Genomic DNA, 18,112 nt, shown 5'->3' with positions numbered 1-18,112 from the left:
GCAGAGGTATCCCCAGAATCTACCACTTTTGTCAAAATGATGAAAGCATCAGCACTCGTCCACTTCATGATGCCCGTATAAAAGGGGCAGAATTTGTGTGGTGTCAGTGCAATGCTGCCTGCATCATTCTGCATGATGCTGCACTCTGGGTGTTCATGCGGTTTAGTGCGTGGTGTGAATCCAGGCCATTTGGTTAGGCTGCGGTTTAATATGTTGTGCAAACTCAGGAAACGGGTGACTTTGATATCCAGCTTCTGTGTTACCTGGATGTAGCAGATCAGTATTTGATGCTGTATCACTTTCTGCTAAAAGACCAGAAAGGATAGTGATGTTCTTTCATTCCTTACTCAGTGAAATTTATAGGGAGCTTCTCCAGATGCTCATCTGCAAACCAGGGGTGGGGGTGGGGGGCAATGGGGGAGCTTTGGGTGCCTTGATAGAATGGGGAGGACAGGATTGTGAAGACTGATTTATTAAAGACACAAGAATCTGAGAGAGATCCAGCTCCCTTAGCTTCCAGCCATGAATGCACAGACGTACATTTAAAGGGGGTAGCAGTTAAAATCCTAGTTGTACGGTCCTTAGTGCAGTGTGTCTCAGCCTTGGCAACTTTAAGCTGTGTGGACTTCAACTCCCAGAATTCCCCAGCCAGCCATACTGGCGTTTGGTAGTTTGGAAGGAATGATTAGAAACGATGTTCCTCTTACTAAGATTTTTCTCTTTATTGATGTCTAACAATGGATTGCAAGTAAAAATAGACGGCTGCAGACAAAGAAGGTAGAAAATGAAAGGTTGGGGCATCTGGTCAACACCTCTTTGGATGTTTTTCCACTGCTATGTTGGGATTATATGAGCATCCTCCCTCCCATCACTGATGGACGCAAGGAATTGGGGCATTCAGTCAGACCCCTCACTGGAGGTTATGGCCTCGAATTCGTCCTTCAACTTCTGGAAGGTCTTAGAAAGCCAGTCCCTGTCAAGAACAAGAAAATGGTGAGAGGTCTTGCCACCCCCAAGCCCTCCAAACTCTTGTGTTGATGTAATGGTATGTGGGAAAGACCTTGGGAGACGGGGACAAGAGACGCTGCCTAGGGACCGGTCAGATAAGAGAAAGCATAGCCCGCAGCTGGATAGTGGGTGGAGCAAGAGGCTCAGAAGGGACCCTCCCTAGTTTCTTGGGCTATAAAGGAGATGGCAGGAGATTTGTACTTTCAGACTTGCAAGATTCCGTCAATGTAGCTTTACAGTAAAGTAGAATTAGCTCATCTGGTTGTGATTCCTCTCTGGTTTAGCCTGTGAGGCCAACAGTTAGTCTATGGTAGCCAAAAATCAGGAGTCTGGTATCACCTTTTCCAACCAACTTAGCCACTCCATGAATCTGATGAGCAAACAGCAGCTCACGAAAGCTTCTGCCTATTAATAAACTAGGTTACTCTGAAAAGATGCTACCAGATTCATTCAGATTATATCATCACACATGGTTCTTCTCATTGTCCCATGCTGCCATTGGGTCTGCTACTTCCAAAGGACAATTAAAATATTTTTCATCTTGGACTTATGGGTTCCCCCTCTCCACACCCATTAGTAGGGAGTCCATATTACTTAAGACAACACACCTCTAGAAGACCTTTTCCAAATCACAGACATGCTGATTTCATCCCATTCAGGAACCCAAGTACATTTGACTGTTCCTCCAGAGCCTCCAGCAAGAATCCCAGGTGATCCAGCCACTTCCCAAAAGCTGACTGGCATTCCTTGGCATGAATTTAGAAAACAGCTGCCCTGGGCACCTAGGAAGCCGGCAGTGCGATGTTGCGAAACTTCATGCAAACCAGGCAACACTGGGAAAGTGTGTGTGTGTGTGTGTGTGTCAAAATGGCTGATGGCTTGCTGGAGAAGGTCGGGGAACACATTTCCAAAAGGTGGAAGACATTTGTTCCCAGGTGAAAGGGGACTTTATTTGATTGTCTTTAATAGTTGTATTTGTTTTTGATGTTTCTCTCCATTAGAATCTTCTCAATAGAAGCCTTTTAGCTGCTCTGTGTCTCCATCTAGTGGTGGCTGGTGGATCTGTCTACAAACTCTCTGAGTAAACAGAACTTCGCTCCTTTGGCTAATCTAGACGCCCTTTCTGCTTTCAGTCCTGAAAGATCCGTCCTCTTCTGGTTGATTGAGAAAACAACGCTGAATTCAGGAAAGACAAACCTTGGGCTTGCCTGTCTCTTGCTGAAGCTTTGCACCCTGGGATCCCAGGTTCTTAAAAAGCCTCCGGGTTGATCCAGAATTCATGAAACTCAGTCAACAATGGCAACTCAAAGGAACTTACCCAAAAGGTTTTGCACAATTAGCTCTGCATATGCCTGTTTAATGTCAGCTGTTTAAAATGCTAAGTCTGTGCGGGTTGGGCTCTACTCCACGTGAAAGCAGATTAAAGCTAGTTTTTGTCCTGTCAGCTCTGCAGAGCTTGTGGGCGGCCTGCTCCCGGACTGGCAGGAGATCTTGTCTCATCCTGCCATGAGTTCTTGAACTCAAGACTCCATTACTTCCTTACCACCCACCCTTCAGCCCAGAGTTCCTAAAGCTGGTCATTGATTGCTATTGTCACTGACGTTTTGTAGCTGCCTAATTGTTTTGGAGTTGGGCATCCATAATAAATCTAATGAATGAATAAATACATTTAGAACAAGCCTCCTCCTTTTCCCCAATTGATGGTTGGGACTACTATGGAAAGTGTTTCATCATCATGATCACAGAGATTGTTGTCTTCAATAAAGGAATGGTGGCCTTGCAGGCAGACAACTTCCCACCATATCCATTGCTTGGATTTTTCCACTTCCCTCCTAATAGTTACAGCTGGAAGAATATTAGCTAAAAACATTCACCTGGTTTTGTTGCTGAATTCAGTGTTGTGGAGGTCACGAAAGGCAGCTCTGGTCTTCTCGCCAAGGTTGTCAACAAAAGTCTGGATGTCCTGCTGGAACTTCTCAAACTTCTGGGCCATGGTGGGCTCTTTCCCTCCATTTTCAGTGGAATCTTGGGGATAATAAATTAAAACAGCAAGCATATTGCTTCGTTTTACACAACAGTAAACCTAAACTTAATGTTGTATTCACACAACAGGCACTATGCCCAAACAAATAAACCATGTTATGGCTTAATGTGATAGCCTGGTTCACAGAATATGTTTGGACAATATTTGATGCCTCACAAAACACTGAGCTACAAGCTACCCAACTCTGTTTAGCCTAGTCCAGCATGTTGTGTGAAATTGACCCTAGTGTTAAAAAAACTCAGAACACCCAATGGATATTTTGTGTTGGGGTGCACACATTTTTGCATTGTGTATTCATCTATCTGTGCAACATAGGCCTATTTGAGTATTAAAATGAGGGTAGTATAACTCCCTTCTCCAGATCCAGAGCTTTATTCACTGCCATATTTCACTGCAATACCCTAACAGGGCCGTATGTTGAAGCAAAGAAAATCCAATGAAATCCGGCATTTTAACAACTGCTTTGATTTCTAAGTTTCCAGAAATGACTCAACTTCCTGTAGTATCTGAAAAGCAAATGCATTTGCTGTCACATTTGGTGGATCTAATTGATTAGCCACTGGGCTGCCCAAAGACTCGCTGGTTTTTACCGTGGGGAACCAACCTAATTGCTACCCCCACCCCCAAAACAGAAATCAACCTAGAGACCTTCAGAGGTGTAATTCAGAGCCAGGTGTGGTGTCATTGTGAAACTTTTGGACCGACATGGGAGACACCTGGGGTCTAGTCCACCCTCAACCATGGAAGCTGAGTTGGTGATTTTGGACCAGTCCCTCTCTCTCCACCCAGCCTATCTCACAAGGTTGTGGGGAAAAATGGGAAGGTACATTGCCTTGAGCTCCTGCAGGAAAGGTGGGGTATAAATCTAACCAATAAATGCAGAACACAAATAAATACATAATTCAACGTTCATTGAAATAGAGAGTTCAGCTCTACCTTTCAAACAGGCCGCTCCCCATCCACAGAGACACTCAAGTGACAGCATGCCTGCTAGGGCACCAATTCCATAATTGGCCTCAGTGGCAGAATGACATCATGGCTATGGCTACACCAGCCTCCTCTAGCTTTGTATCCTCCAGATGTGTGAGATGTCAACTCTTACCCAATCCAAGCCAGCTAGAAGTTGAAATCCACCACACCTGGAGAGCATGAGGTTGGAGGAGGCTGAACTACACCTTACTCCAGAGCCTTGGAGAGAAATGAAGGCTGTGACTTCCACTCCTTTCCCCATAACTTCCAGATTGGCCTCTCTTCCATTAGGGGAGGAGGAGGAGGAGGAGGAAGGAGAAAGACCAAGTAGATATGATTCAACCTGGCAGAATGGCTGTATGGAAAGAGGCTGGCAGTGGATTCTGAAGATGGTAGAACTTGCTGAAATGGCTAAATTGACTTGTCTGATAAAGGAAGGAACAATTACTTTTATAAAAGACTGGAAACACTTTATGGGCTTTTTGCTGAAAATGGACAAAAAATGAATTCGTGATTTTGGGATTTACTCATTCAAAAGGGTTGTTTATGGGAAGAAGTAAAGCAAGATATGTAATTTGGGAGAGTGGAAATGGTAATAATCACGCTAGTGATTATTCTGCTGCCAAGAAGATCAGAAGTCACTTCTTTAGATATCTTTCTTTTTCTTTTTCCTTATCTCTAATGGTTTCTTACTGTTTCTTCCATCTTTTTATATCTTTTTCTTTTTTCTACTTTTTCCCCCTAAGCTTCTACAGTTTTTTAAATTCTGTGTAAAATTCTTTTCCAATGATAGATAGATGATAGATAGATAGATAGATAGATAGATAGATAGATAGATAGATAGATAGATATAGATAGATAGATAGATAGATAGATAGATAGATAGAGGCTGGGAGAAACCCAACATCCTGTTCCACGCTCCTGTTCCTGGCAGGGGCTCTGTGCTCTTAGCAATTCTGGAATTCTGGAGCAGTTACATTTCCCAGTGAAAGAAGAAATCCCACTATCTACCTATTGGGGAAACAGTAAAAGAACCAGCATCTTGCAAGGAAACTAACATGCCACTGTTCCCTTCACTCCCACCAGTTTACTGGATTCCCTATCAGTTTTCCAGAGGTGTTGGACTACATCCCCCAGAGTTCCTTGCCAGCAACCCATCATGCTGAAGGAGGGGGGACTGTTTTCCCCACAGTGAAAGCAACCCCTCCTTCCCCAGGTCTTACCTGCCACAGCCACAGACAGAGCCATCAGGACCACTGCAATAGAGACCCCCAGTTTCATGGTTGTACCTCCTGGTGGAACAAAAGAAAATAGGGCTATCGATGGACGAGCGGAAAATAACCCACACTATGTTCAAGTGCTCCTTCGATTACACAGATGAATCAAAGGCTGCAATTTCATTGTAAATTCCCAGAATTTGCAGGTGGCACGGCCAAAGTCATTCTGGGAGTCGATGTCCCAAACATCTCGAAGTACCAGACAAGGTACAGATGCTACGTGCGGCTAATGGTCTTCTGACATGGCCTTTCTTAACAAGGTGTTCCATCCAGATGTCTTGCATAACCATCCCCATCATGCCCAGCTAGCAGAGCTGCAGAATAACAGGATTGGTAGCACACCCAAGCCAAAGGGAGGTCCTGGTTGGGGACAGCTCCCTTAATGGGTGATCTCCTGGATGAACTGTTCACCATTGAAAAAATGGAGAAGGGAAGTCCAGGATACAAGGAACAGAGAAATGCAATAAGAAAATGGAGAAATAGCAAAAAGTGGGTGTGTATCCATCCTATTGGTAATTGCCTCCATTTAGAACAGCCTTTCTCAACCTTTTGACCCTGGAGGAACCCGTGAAATATTTTTCAGGCCTGGGGGAACCCCTGCACATCCAGGCTCAAAGATAGGCCGGAAGTCACAAAATTATTATGTTCGTTTCATGGGTAGGCCTGCATTAACAGTGTTCTTAAACTGAAAATAAAGAATGAAACTTACCTCTTTCGTGTGAAGTTGCCCGAATTTTTAATAGTTTTTTAAATAAATCATGATCTCCCAGGGAACCCCTAGTGGCCTCTCACAGAACCTGAGGGTGCCACGGAACACTGGTTGAGAAACCCCGGTTTAGATCTTCTTTGTAAATAAAGCACATATTGTAAAATCTTCATGAGTTTCTCATTCAAAACCAGAACCATCTGCTGGGGGTGGGGTGGGAGTGTCAAAAATATAAGGAAGAGAACCACAGTCGCCTGGTTGCTATCTGACTTTTTTGACCTCCCTGGAGCCCCCTTGCTTCTTGCAACCTTTCCTTCTATGCCTTTAGCAGCATCTGCTCCTGTTTCTTAAGAAATGTTCATTTATGTTTCAGCAGAGAGAATCATCCTAAATCGGTGGAAAGAACTCTATCCTCCTGATGTTGAGGAAAAGGCTCGAGAAATGTGTTCTTCACTGATTTTTGAAATCTCTTTGTGTTGTTAAAATGAGAAGATGGAGCAAGAAATGGTCTAGATTTAGTCAGATGTTAAAGGACTGAACTAGTTCTACATTAACATTTTATGGGTATATTTTTAGCCTCTTCAAATGTAATTCATGTTAATCGCTGGTCTGTGTATTTTTTTATTTCATTAGCAAAATATATATTGTTGATCAATTGTATTTTAATATATTTATTAAAATGCATTTTGCTTGTACTTCATTACGTTTGGGGGGGTTGTTCTATTTCACTAATATATAAAAAAAATAAATGTAAGCAATCACAGGGGTCAACCAGGCGAAGAACTTCCCAAGATGAAATGCAGCAGAGTTGGAAAACCTTTCTACATTTCCAAGTAACATATGCTGCTACTGTTAAACACGAATGCCCTTTTGCATCGTCCTCATCCTCACCATGATCGTCCACACAACACACAACACATTCTCTGTGAATCCCCAGTGCCATTTCTTTTGCATTAACTAGACCAAAAATCTAGACATTTTAAAATGAAAAAGAAATCATCATAGTTTTTTTCAGCTGAATGGTCTGATTGGAACATTCTTCCCTCTCCAGGCTAACCAAGCTGGCCTTAGGTCTCCCCAACCCCCTTCACTGCCCTTCACTTACTTGTGGCTGGGAGCAGAGACAATATTCCGAGGTGGAATCTGAATTCCCATCCCACTGCTGCTTCCTATAAACCTGCCACTCTGCTTCCGTCATCGGCCCCCGGCAGGCGTAAAACCTGACCCGACGGTTTTTATTCTCCTCCCTGCAATTAGGTTGCTTCATCTCTGCAGGAAATGAAACGGCAGCCAGAGATGATTTTTTTTTTCCCTATGTGTGCGATCCAGTTTCTTCTCCAATAAAGACTGTCCACTGCAGGAAAAGAAAAAGGAAGAAGGGACAAAAAAAAAAAGGAAAGAAAAGAAAAAATATTTCCCCAGTTGTTCACAGCTTAAGGCTGTCTGAGCACGTTTCAAAGAGGGAAACATGAAATCTTTCCGCCTTATCTGTTGGTTAGAGTCAAATACGCTTCAAAGGCCTTTACGTATGGGATAGAAAACTTTGGTCTAAAATCTACTGGATTAGGGTCCTGATGATTAGCTGCAAGGCCTACTTATCCCAGAGTTAATTAACTTTCTTCTCATAATGCTGAGTTTGCAAAACTCTGCTGGAATTTCAGGAGGTGGCATCTCTCCTGACTAACACATTTTATTAAAGGCACCCACTTTTGTGAGCAACGTAGATCATCAGATGCATGAAGTGGGTAAACACAATGTCTTTTTTTAACACATTAAGATTGCTAATTGATGAGGTGCTTATGATAGGTCTCACACTGAACCTGCATCTGCATAACCTTGGGCCAGTCACTTTCTCTTAGCCCTAGGAAGGAGGCAATGGCAAACCACTTCTGAAGAACCTTGCCAAGAAAACCGCAGGGATTTGTCCAGGCAGTCACCAAGGATCGGACATGATTGAACAGCCCCCCCCCAAAAAAGCATCTGTTAAGTGGGCTGCAGCTTACAAAAGCTTCTGCCTTTTAATAAAATTTGTTAGTTGGAAAAGGTGCTGCTAGGCTCCTTCTGATTTTTTTGCCACCATAGATTAACACACTGCTTCTTCTACAGCACTGGAATTTCAGTGGATCTCCTTTGAATGTAATTCAGGGTCAACCATCTATGGTGGTATTTCTCAGCCTCAGGAACTTTAAGATGTGAGGACTTCAACTCCCAGAATTCCCCAGCCAGCCATGCTGGCTGGGGAATTCTGGGAATTGAAATCCTCACATCTTAAAAGTTCCTGAGGCTGAGAAACACTGGTCTATGGAATGAACTTCATCATGTAGGCCAACGTCAGTAACATGCAGAGGTAGATGGCAAAGTAGGTCTCTTAAAAAATAAAAAAGTTTGCATGCTTTGCATCAAATTCCTCATCTCTCCAGTTCAGAAATCCTCCCCCAGCCCCCATGAGATTGGCCCCAACCCTGTTGGCCTTCCAGAAGGCCCTCAAAACTTGGTTTTGCCATCAGACCTGGGGATCCCATGGAAGCATGGAACCTGTTCAATGGCTGGTCTACGTTTAGACTGCATTCTTCCCTATCTTTCTGGTATTATTATAGGTTTTTGAATTGTTTTGAATTGGTTTTAATGGGTGAATTATGTTGATCGTTTATTTTTTTGTTTTAATTGCATAGGCTGCCCAGAGTCGCATACAAGTGAGATGGGCAGCTATATAAATTGAATAAATACATAAATAATATGTAAATAAGGGATGCGGTGGCGCTGCGGGTTAAACCGCTGAGCTGCTGAGCTTGCCGATCGGAAGGTCGGTGGTTTGAATCCGCATGACGGGGTGAGCTCCCGTTGCTAGTCCCAGCTCCTGCCAACTTAGCAGTTCGAAAACATGCCAATGTGAGTCGATTAATAGGTACCGCTTCAGCGGGCAGGTAACGGCATTCCGTTTAGTCATGCCGGCCACATGATCACGGAAGTGTCTACAGACAAACGCCGGCTCTTCGGCTTTGAAACGGAGATGAGCATCGCCCCCTAGAGTCAGACACGACTGGACTTAATGTCAAGGGAAACCTTTACCTACCTACCTACCTACCTACCTACCTAAATAAATAAATATTAGGCCACAAGTAATAAAAAAGAGACGCCTTGTCCTTAAGATTCTGTTGGTCAGATCCAGCTTAAGACTGGACTGTAACTTCCAAACAGAATAACCTGAATTCCAATATAAAACATGTTGGCATTCCTAAGATGCTAACTATTTTCCAGCCAGGGTGCCAGTTGCATATTTTTAGATGTGCAGAAAAGCAAGCAAATTTTTACCTCTGATATATTAAATCTAGCAGATGCTTTTGCATTCCCTGGTTGGGAAAAAAAACCAACCCAAAATAGCTGTTTTGCTTTGGATTTTTGCTCTTGTTTAATAACATTTTGATTCATCATCAAGTGTTTTCACGGCACGTTGGAAAGACAGACGTTCCGGTTCGTTAGCATGAATCCCAGAGCCTGCTAACTGTGCCAAGAACAGAGCCTGGGAGCTGGGAGAAAGAAAAGTAGAAAGCTGTTGTTAGCACCAAGTAAAGGCTGTGAGCTTCTGCATGCTGAGTATCCTGGAAGGGGTTCAGTGGTACAAGAGGCATTTTGCCCACACAACGTCCTGGGTTCAAAACTTTGTATCACCAGCCTTTCTTTTGAAAGGAGCCCTTAGCAAGCAATGAGAAATACCTCTTCTTGATATTGCAGAACATTTTTTCCACTAGATACACTAAGGAGATTCCTGTGTTATTGGAAGAAAAATGCAGTTTCCAGATCTACTTAAGAACTAGTAGATCATGAAAGGATAGAATATTCTCCATTGCATGGCTGCGGTTTCTGACACTCAGCAGTGTATTTCCTCTGAATGTGGAGGATCCACTTATCTATCATAGCTAAAAAGCTTGGAATGGGCAGATTTTAAAATTAATTTCATTTAGCTGCCCCCGTTTTATTTTCCAAGCCATTCAGGTTGTTGTTTATTCGTTTAGTCGCTTCCGACTCTTCGTGACTTCATGGACCAGCCCACGCCAGAGCTTCCTGTCGGTCGTCAACATCCCCAGCTCCCCCAGGGACGAGTCCGTCACCTCTAGAATATCATCCATCCATCTTGCCCTTGGTCGGCCCCTCTTCCTTTTGCCTTCCACTCTCCCTAGCATCAGCATCTTCTCCAGGGTGTCCTGTCTTCTCATTATGTGGCCAAAGTATTTCAGTTTTGCCTTTAATATCATTCCCTCAAGTGAGCAGTCTGGCTTTATTTCCTGGAGGATGGACTGGTTTGATCTTCTTGCAGTCCAAGGCACTCTCAGAATTTTCCTCCAACACCACAGTTCAAAAGCATCGATCTTCCTTCGCTCAGCCTTCCTTATGGTCCAGCTCTCGCAGCCATATGTTACTACAGGGAACACCATTGCTTTAACTATGCGGGCCTTTGTTGTCAGTGTGATGTCTCTGCTCCTAACTATTTTATCGAGATTTGTCATTGCTCTTCTCCCAAGGATTAAGCGTCTTCTGATTTCCTGACTGCAGTCAGCATCTGCAGTAATCTTTGCACCTAGGAATACAAAGTCTTTCACTGCTTCTACATTTTCTCCCTCTATTTGCCAGTTATCAATCAAGCTGGTTGCCATAATCTTGGTTTTTTTGAGGTTTAGCTGCAAGCCAGCTTTTGCACTTTCTTCTTTCACCTTCATCATAAGGCTCCTCAGTTCCTCTTCACTTTCAGCCATTCAGGTAGGCAAGTGCAACTCAAGGAAAAATCTGATTTGAACTGGAACACTGATCCAGTTTTGTACGGATGCAGAAAACCAATCCCGTTAGAGATGGGTATTCTCACTGAACTGTCAGATTAGGTGGATTCAATTTGGATTTCCCAGTCAAGGAAAAGAAAAGTTTGATTTGGAGATCAGATCGAATCCCCTTCAAATTAACTCTGGGAGACAAAAGCGATTTATTGATTTTACTCTTTTAAAGGATAAGCTACCCAGAATGACTTGGGAGTCAGGTGGCCTTTAAATATAAATAAAACCATCTACCTATTCTACCCGGCTAGCAAAAATGTAATTATATATTTTTACAGTTATTTGCATACTACCTACTCAATCAGTTCTAGAGTTCAAGCAGTGAATTCCGTAAGCTATCCATGGGTTGGGTGAATTAGAGTGAATGAATGAATGAATAAATAACTAAATACATGAATGACTTACTGAGATCATGGACCACAACATAACAAAAGAAATCATGGACATTTACAGTCACTAATAATTACTACTCATCTTTGGGCAGACTTGACACACAAAGTTACAGAATGTTGTGACATTTGTGGAAATAAAAATATATTTATCATCTAATAGAATATATCAGAGCCCCCAGGATCAATACTCCCTTTCAACCCATCTAACTGCTGTTGGCCACTCTAATTGGATGACCTGATTTCCTATAGCAAATATGCAGTTTACAATGTTATAATGCTTATTGGGGGTCCCATCACCACTGAGCCCTTAGCGATGGTTTTCATTGATCATGTAAGTTGTGTGTTTGTGTGTACATGTGTGTATTTTTATGTGTATTAACTTGTGTTTATTTCACTCGAGAGGAGGGGGAGGGGGGAGGAGGAGGAGGAGGAGGAAGAAGAGGAGAAGGAGAAAGGGAAGGGGAAGAGGAAGGAGAGGGGGAAGGGAGGGGGAGGGGGGAGGAGGAGGAGGAGGAAAAAGGGAAGGAGAAGGAGAAGGAGAAGAAGGACCTGACCACCTACATGATTTTATGAGGAAGGGAAACCTGGTTCCAGAAAGTCAGAATTCTGCCTAATAAGGAGAAACAATCAGATTAAATGTGTGTAAGTGTCCCGACAGGTTTGATGAGTGTTGCCAAAGACAGATGGGACAAGTCTTCCAACGTTTCAACATTTGTTCTGGCAAGTTTCGGTTCCTGGGAACCAAGGATGTTTGGAAGGTTTCTGGGAAAAGGTGCCTTCTTGCTTTCCTCACCTTCAGCCATGTTCCTCACTTCCCTTTTGAGGTTCCCGCTTGGACAGGATCGCTAATGGCAAGCCATGGGGCTCTAATAATTCATGAGAGTAATGACGATCACTTATTAGACTTTAGGGTGTCTGCGGGAGGATCCAGAAAGTCAGGATGGCACAGAAAGGGAGCTAGGCTCTGATCCTACAAGGTCAGCGTTGACCATAAGCCTAGCAACAGAGGAGAGCCAACAGCGAGCTCTTCAGGTCTGTAGGGCCAGCCCCACCATTAGAGGGAGGCAGCCACTTCAGCTGGCAGGCAGTGGAGTGTGGTCAGAGATGGGGGGGGGGGTTGTGGGGAGGCTGGAGAAGAGCGCTCACAGCTTGCCCTGCCCTCCATGGCTGCTTTTGCTTGGATCAAAGGATTGTGTGGTGTTGGCTCCAGGGTGCAGACCTAGGGTGAAGAGCCATCCTTGGCTTTGCTGCAGGCAAGCAAATGAGTTGGGCCGATCCTGGGAAACTCTGCTTATTCCAAAAACTGCCCCTAGGTTGGAAGAGCTGGTGCTCCCATTTCCACAGGCATTGTGCAACTCCCACAAAGAGAACGGGAGCCCTTTATTTTCCTGTGCATGGAACTCCACGGAACAAACTGTCCGATCCCACAATGCGCCTTTTCTCCTTCGGTTATGCCCTGGCAACCCTGCCTGATGGGAAAGGAGGAGCTGGGAGTTTACTTGCGTTCATTGCAAAGTGTTTGTGCAGAGATCTAAACCTCCTTTCCTTCCCCTTTCCACCCACAGATGCTGAACGAGAGTAACCTTATCCCTTTAGGAATCTTTCAGGATTTGTTTTATCTTGAGGTCTGCATTTTCAGATAAACAGCCTCAGTTAAGAAATCTTTTGTTTTCACTGGGAAACTCAGCTTTCCCCTCCCACAACTCTGCATTGTAGAATTTTTTTTTCTTTCTTTCTTTCTTTCTTTCTTTCTTTCTTTCTTTCTTTCTTTCTTTCTTTCTGCTCCCTCCCTTTTACTGTGGAAACTTCCTCTCTTTCTCTTCTTGAAAGAAAACAAAGAAAAAAAATTTCCACAGTAAAAGGAATGTGGGAGAAATCGGGTTAAGATTTTAGTCTTAAGCACAAGTTATAAAGCACTAAAACCCTCAGGTAAACGCAACTGCATTCCATGGTGTCCTAAACCAGGTTTTTTGTTATGTAGGATGAACAAGTCATGGCTGCCAAGTTCACACGTAGCATTAAACCCAAATAACAAATGAGATTGGGCTGAGTCCGCCCATTGCACTAAGGCATGGCTTTCTTAACTGTGGCTTGTTGACTAAGCCACAGTTAACTGGGTTTGCAGAACAGCCTTAAAATCTATTGGAGCTCAGCTCCCACATTGCTCTGGGCCACAAAGAAGCAAACCATGATGTGTGAAACCAGCATGGAGGATAACGGGTGGAGTCACCTGTTTTTTGGACGTAAGAGTTACTGTAAGATACTAATGTCTCTTCAAACACTTGCTTTCTATTTCCATTTTTCGATATACCGTACATTAAAAAAAAAGACAGATGTGCATGCACATGTGTGTGCACATAAATGTGTCTGTGTGTGGGGGGGGTCAACTATGCACTTCAAAATAAGGAGGGGCTTTGATGGACAACTGTGGCCTCCATCTTGACTGCTTTACATACAAACACCCAAAGCTGATGGATATGCATAAAATATTAGAGGGCACTTCAGCAAAGGATCGTTACCTTGTCGTGGTGCTGGAGCTAAACCGTGAAGGGCCACCCAAGACAGGAAGGTCATGACAGAGAGGTCAGACTAAATGCGATCCCTGGGGAAGGTAATGGCAACCCACCTCAGTATTCTTGCCGTGAAAACTAAATGGATCAGTACAACCAGAGATATGTCGGTATACCATCGGAAGATGAGACCCCCAGGTCGGAAGATGGTCAAAATGCTACTGGGGAGGAACAGAGGATGAGCTCAACTAGCCCCAGACGTGATGACGCAGCTAGCTCAAAGCCGAAAGGACGGCTAGCGGCCGACGGTGCTGGTGGTGAACGGCAAATCCGATGTTCTAAGGATCAACACACCATCGGAACCTGGAATGTAAGATCTATGAGCCAGGGCAAATTGGATGTGGTTATTGGTGAGATGTCAAGATTAAAGATAGACATTCTGGGCGTCAGTGAACTGAAATGGACTGGAATGGGCCACTTCACATCAAATGACCACCAGATCTACTACTGCGGACAAGAGGACCACAGAAGAAATGGAGTAGCCTTCATAATTAATAGTAAAGTGGCTAAAGCAGTGCTTGGATACAACCCAAAAAACGACAGAATGATCTCAATTCGAATTCAGGGCAAGCCATCTAACATCACAGTGATCCAAATATACGCCCCAACAACAAATGCTGAAGAAGCTGAAGTAGAGCAGTTCTATGAGGATCTGCAGCACCTACTGGACAACAGGCCTAAAAGAGATGTTATTTTCATCACAGGAGACTGGAATGCTAAGGTGGGCAGTCAAATGACACCTCGAATTACAGGTAAGTATGGCCTGGGAGAACAAAACGAAGCAGGACACAGGCTGATAGAATTTTGCCAAGACAATTCACTCTGCATAACAAACACTCTCTTCCAACAACCTAAGAGACGGCTTTATACATGGACTTCACCAGATGGACAACACCGAAATCAGATTGATTACATCCTTTGCAGCCAAAGGTGGCGGACATCTGTACAGTCGGTAAAAACAAGGCCTGGAGCTGACTGTAGTTCAGATCACGAACTTCTTCTTGCACAAATTAGGATCAGACTAAAGAGATTAGGGAAGACCCACAGATCAGCTAGATATGAGCTCACTAATATTCCTAAGGAATATGCAGTGGAGGTGAAGAATCGATTTAAGGGACTGGACTTAGTAGATAGGGTCCCGGAAGAACTCTGGACAGAAGTTGGCAGCATTGTTCAGGAGGCGGCAACAAAATACATCCCAAGGAAAGAGAAAACCAAGAAGGCAAAATGGCTGTCTGCTGAGACACTAGAAGTAGCCCAAGAAAGAAGGAAAGCAAAAGGCAACAGTGATAGGGGGAGATATGCCCAATTAAATGCAAAATTCCAGAGGTTAGCCAGAAGAGATAAGGAATTATTTTTAAACAAGCAATGCGCGGAAGTGGAAGAAGACAATAGAATAGGAAGGACAAGAGACCTCTTCCAGAAAATTAGAAACATTGGAGGTAAATTCCAGGCCAAAATGGGTATGATCAAAAACAAAGATGGCAAGGACCTAACAGAAGAAGAAGAGATCAAGAAAAGGTGGCAAGAATATACAGAAGACCTGTATAGGAAGGATAACAATATCGGGGATAGCTTTGACGGTGTGGTCGGTGAGCTAGAGCCAGACATCCTGAAGAGTGAGGTTGAGTGGGCCTTAAGAAGCATTGCTAATAACAAGGCAACAGGAGACGACGGCATCCCAGCTGAACTGTTCAAAATCTTGCAAGATGATGCTGTCAAGGTAATGCATGCTATATGCCAGCAAATTTGGAAAACACAAGAATGGCCATCAGACTGGAAAAAATCAACTTATATCCCCATACCAAAAAAGGGAAACACTAAAGAATGTTCAAACTATCGAACAGTGGCACTCATTTCACATGCCAGTAAGGTAATGCTCAAGATCCTGCAAGGTAGACTTCAGCAGTTCATGGAGCGAGAATTGCCAGATGTACAAGCTGGGTTTAGAAAAGGCAGAGGAACTAGAGACCAAATTGCCAATATCCGCTGGATAATGGAAAAAGCCAGGGAGTTTCAGAAAAACATCTATTTCTGTTTTATTGACTATTCTAAAGCCTTTGACTGTGTGGACCATAACAAATTGTGGCAAGTTCTTAATGGTATGGGGATACCAAGTCATCTTGTATGCCTCCTGAAGAATCTGTATAACGACCAAGTAGCAACAGTAAGAACAGACCACGGAACAACAGACTGGTTTAAGATTGGGAAAGGAGTACGGCAGGGCTGTATACTCTCACCCTACCTATTCAACTTGTATGCAGAACACATCATGCGACATGCTGGCCTTGAGGAATCCAAGGCTGGAGTTAAAATCTCTGGAAGAAACATTAACAATCTCAGATATGCAGATGATACCACTTTGATGGCTGAAAGTGAAGAGGAACTGAGGAGCCTTATGATGAAGGTGAAAGAAGAAAGTGCAAAAGCTGGTTTGCAGCTAAACCTCAAAAAAACCAAGATTATGGCAACCAGCTTGATTGATAACTGGCAAATAGAGGGAGAAAATGTAGAAGCAGTGAAAGACTTTGTATTCCTAGGTGCAAAGATTACTGCAGATGCTGACTGCAGTCAGGAAATCAGAAGACGCTTAATCCTTGGAAGAAGAGCAATGACAAATCTCGATAAAATAGTTAAGAGCAGAGACATCACACTGACAACAAAGGCCCGCATAGTTAAAGCAATGGTGTTCCCTGTAGTAACATATGGCTGCGAGAGCTGGACCATAAGGAAGGCTGAGCGAAGGAAGATCGATGCTTTTGAACTGTGGTGTTGGAGGAAAATTCTGAGAGTGCCTTGGACTGCAAGAAGATCCAACCAGTCCATCCTCCAGGAAATAAAGCCAGACTGCTCACTTGGGGGAATGATATTAAAGGCAAAACTGAAATACTTTGGCCACATCATGAGAAGACAGGACACCCTGGAGAAGGTGCTGATGCTAGGGAGAGTGGAAGGCAAAAGGAAGAGGGGTCGACCAAGGGCAAGATGGATGGATGATATTCTAGAGGTGATGGACTCGTCCCTGGGGGATCTGGGGGTGTTGACGACCGACAGGAAGCTCTGGCGTGGGCTGGTCCATGAAGTCACGAAGAGTCGAGTCGGAAGCGACTAAACGAATAAACAACAAATTAGAGGGCAAGTCATATGCAAAGGTATCCGAGCAGAAGACTTTTTGTTATGCAGCTGAATCTGCCATTTCTTCCATTTCACCGGTAGCAAAAGGGGCATTTTGGTACATGCCAGTGTTAAGCATTTCAAAGGAAGGTAGAGACAGCCTTGGGGAAGGAATGCAGGAGCCATCAAGGGAGGTGAACCGGCAACTGAGACCTGGAAAAGTAGAAAGTTAAAACAACCGTCCCTTGATTCTATGTGGTACAGAAAGAGGAACAGAGAAGCTGACAGGTGTTCAGAATTCTGATATTTCCTTACAACAATAAAGTAGCATTCTGACCTGGCCTACCTCAAAGGGTTGACAGGTGTGGACTTTAGGCTGTTCTTCACCCCCTTCCTCTGGAACTTTAGAAGTTTAACCAGGAAGAGCAGCTGGTGAAATAAAACACACACACACACACACATGTCTCTGGCCTCATCTGTGTGAGCTGAGCACCTCCAGATGTAGCACTATTTTCACCGTGCATTTTCCTCCCTCTGATTTATTCTGGGTTCTCTATTCCAAGAAACGATAAGCACTTTGGGAAGTCCAAGACTGGGAAACATTTGCATTAATTGATGGTGGGAGGAGATGGGTGGGGACAAATTTAATAAATAAATACATACATACATACATACATAAAAATAGCATGTAGGCAAATGAATACATTGCATTAAAAGGTTATTAGATCGGTGTCTTGTCCCCAAATATATTTTCTCTCTCCATCTGCAGTATCCATCCATCCATCCACCCACCCACCCCACCCAGACCTGTCTGGCTCCACTCTTCTGTCTGTCCGTGTTGTGAAACCTTTTGTCCCTCCCCCTGCACCTTGCAGTACAAGCTGAATCACCAATCAGAAAAAAAAAACCCTAGCAAAACAAAAGCGCCTTCAGAAAGTGCCGCATCGCCGCTTTCCGAATCAAAGCCGGCGAAGGACTAGCATTAGAAACAGCTGCAGCTCAGCTGGCACAACAAAAGTCAAGGCCATTTCCAAGGGAGACTTTTGCTCAGGAACAAAGTTCCAACCAAGTGGCCAAGCCAGAGGTGTTGCTTTGCCTGCTGAGAGTCCTCTCACCCCCACAGATGCCTGAGCTCAGCTCTTCTAGAGCCCTGATCCTTGGCTTAGAACGAGATGGATTTCGCCAGGGAAGCATTTTCCATGTCCGGGG

General features: G+C 44.0%; 1 protein-coding gene and 1 long non-coding RNA gene across 2 annotated transcripts; both read right to left on the bottom strand.

Annotated features, from left to right (window-relative positions):
* Positions 1 to 701: 701 nt before the first annotated feature.
* On the bottom strand, positions 702 to 7,244 carry APOC1 (apolipoprotein C1). Its single transcript, XM_063312205.1, has 4 exons — positions 7,110 to 7,244; positions 5,245 to 5,313; positions 2,883 to 3,033; positions 702 to 973 (listed from the first exon to the last, which is right to left on the bottom strand). The coding sequence occupies exons 2-4, from the start codon at positions 5,300 to 5,302 to the stop codon at positions 898 to 900; spliced, it is 285 nt and encodes a 94-aa protein (XP_063168275.1). The 5' UTR covers positions 5,303 to 5,313; positions 7,110 to 7,244; the 3' UTR covers positions 702 to 897.
* A 2,137-nt stretch (positions 7,245 to 9,381) lies between these two features.
* LOC134503409 (uncharacterized) lies at positions 9,382 to 17,828 on the bottom strand. Its single transcript, XR_010068538.1, has 3 exons — positions 17,772 to 17,828; positions 17,250 to 17,332; positions 9,382 to 9,531 (listed from the first exon to the last, which is right to left on the bottom strand). It is a non-coding gene; the product is annotated as an uncharacterized LOC134503409 (long non-coding RNA).
* Positions 17,829 to 18,112: the final 284 nt, after the last annotated feature.

The sequence above is a fragment of the Candoia aspera genome, chromosome 10 (assembly GCF_035149785.1).
Source record: "Candoia aspera isolate rCanAsp1 chromosome 10, rCanAsp1.hap2, whole genome shotgun sequence".
NCBI classification, from domain to species: Eukaryota; Metazoa; Chordata; class Lepidosauria; order Squamata; family Boidae; genus Candoia; species Candoia aspera.
The sequence above is the reverse complement of the archived record's forward strand: the minus strand, read 5'-3'. Positions and strand labels throughout refer to the sequence as shown.

Excerpts from the sequence above, each read along its gene's own strand:
- APOC1 (XM_063312205.1), bottom strand. The coding sequence starts at position 5,302 with ATGAAACTGGGGGTCTCTATTGCAGTGGTCCTGATGGCTCTGTCTGTG. Across the intron at positions 3,034-5,244 it reads TCTGTCTGTGGCTGTGGCAG|ATTCCACTGAAAATGGAGGG; the intron begins GTAAGACCTGGG and ends ATTATCCCCAAG. Across the intron at positions 974-2,882 it reads GAATTCAGCAACAAAACCAG|GGACTGGCTTTCTAAGACCT; the intron begins GTGAATGTTTTT and ends TGTTCTTGACAG.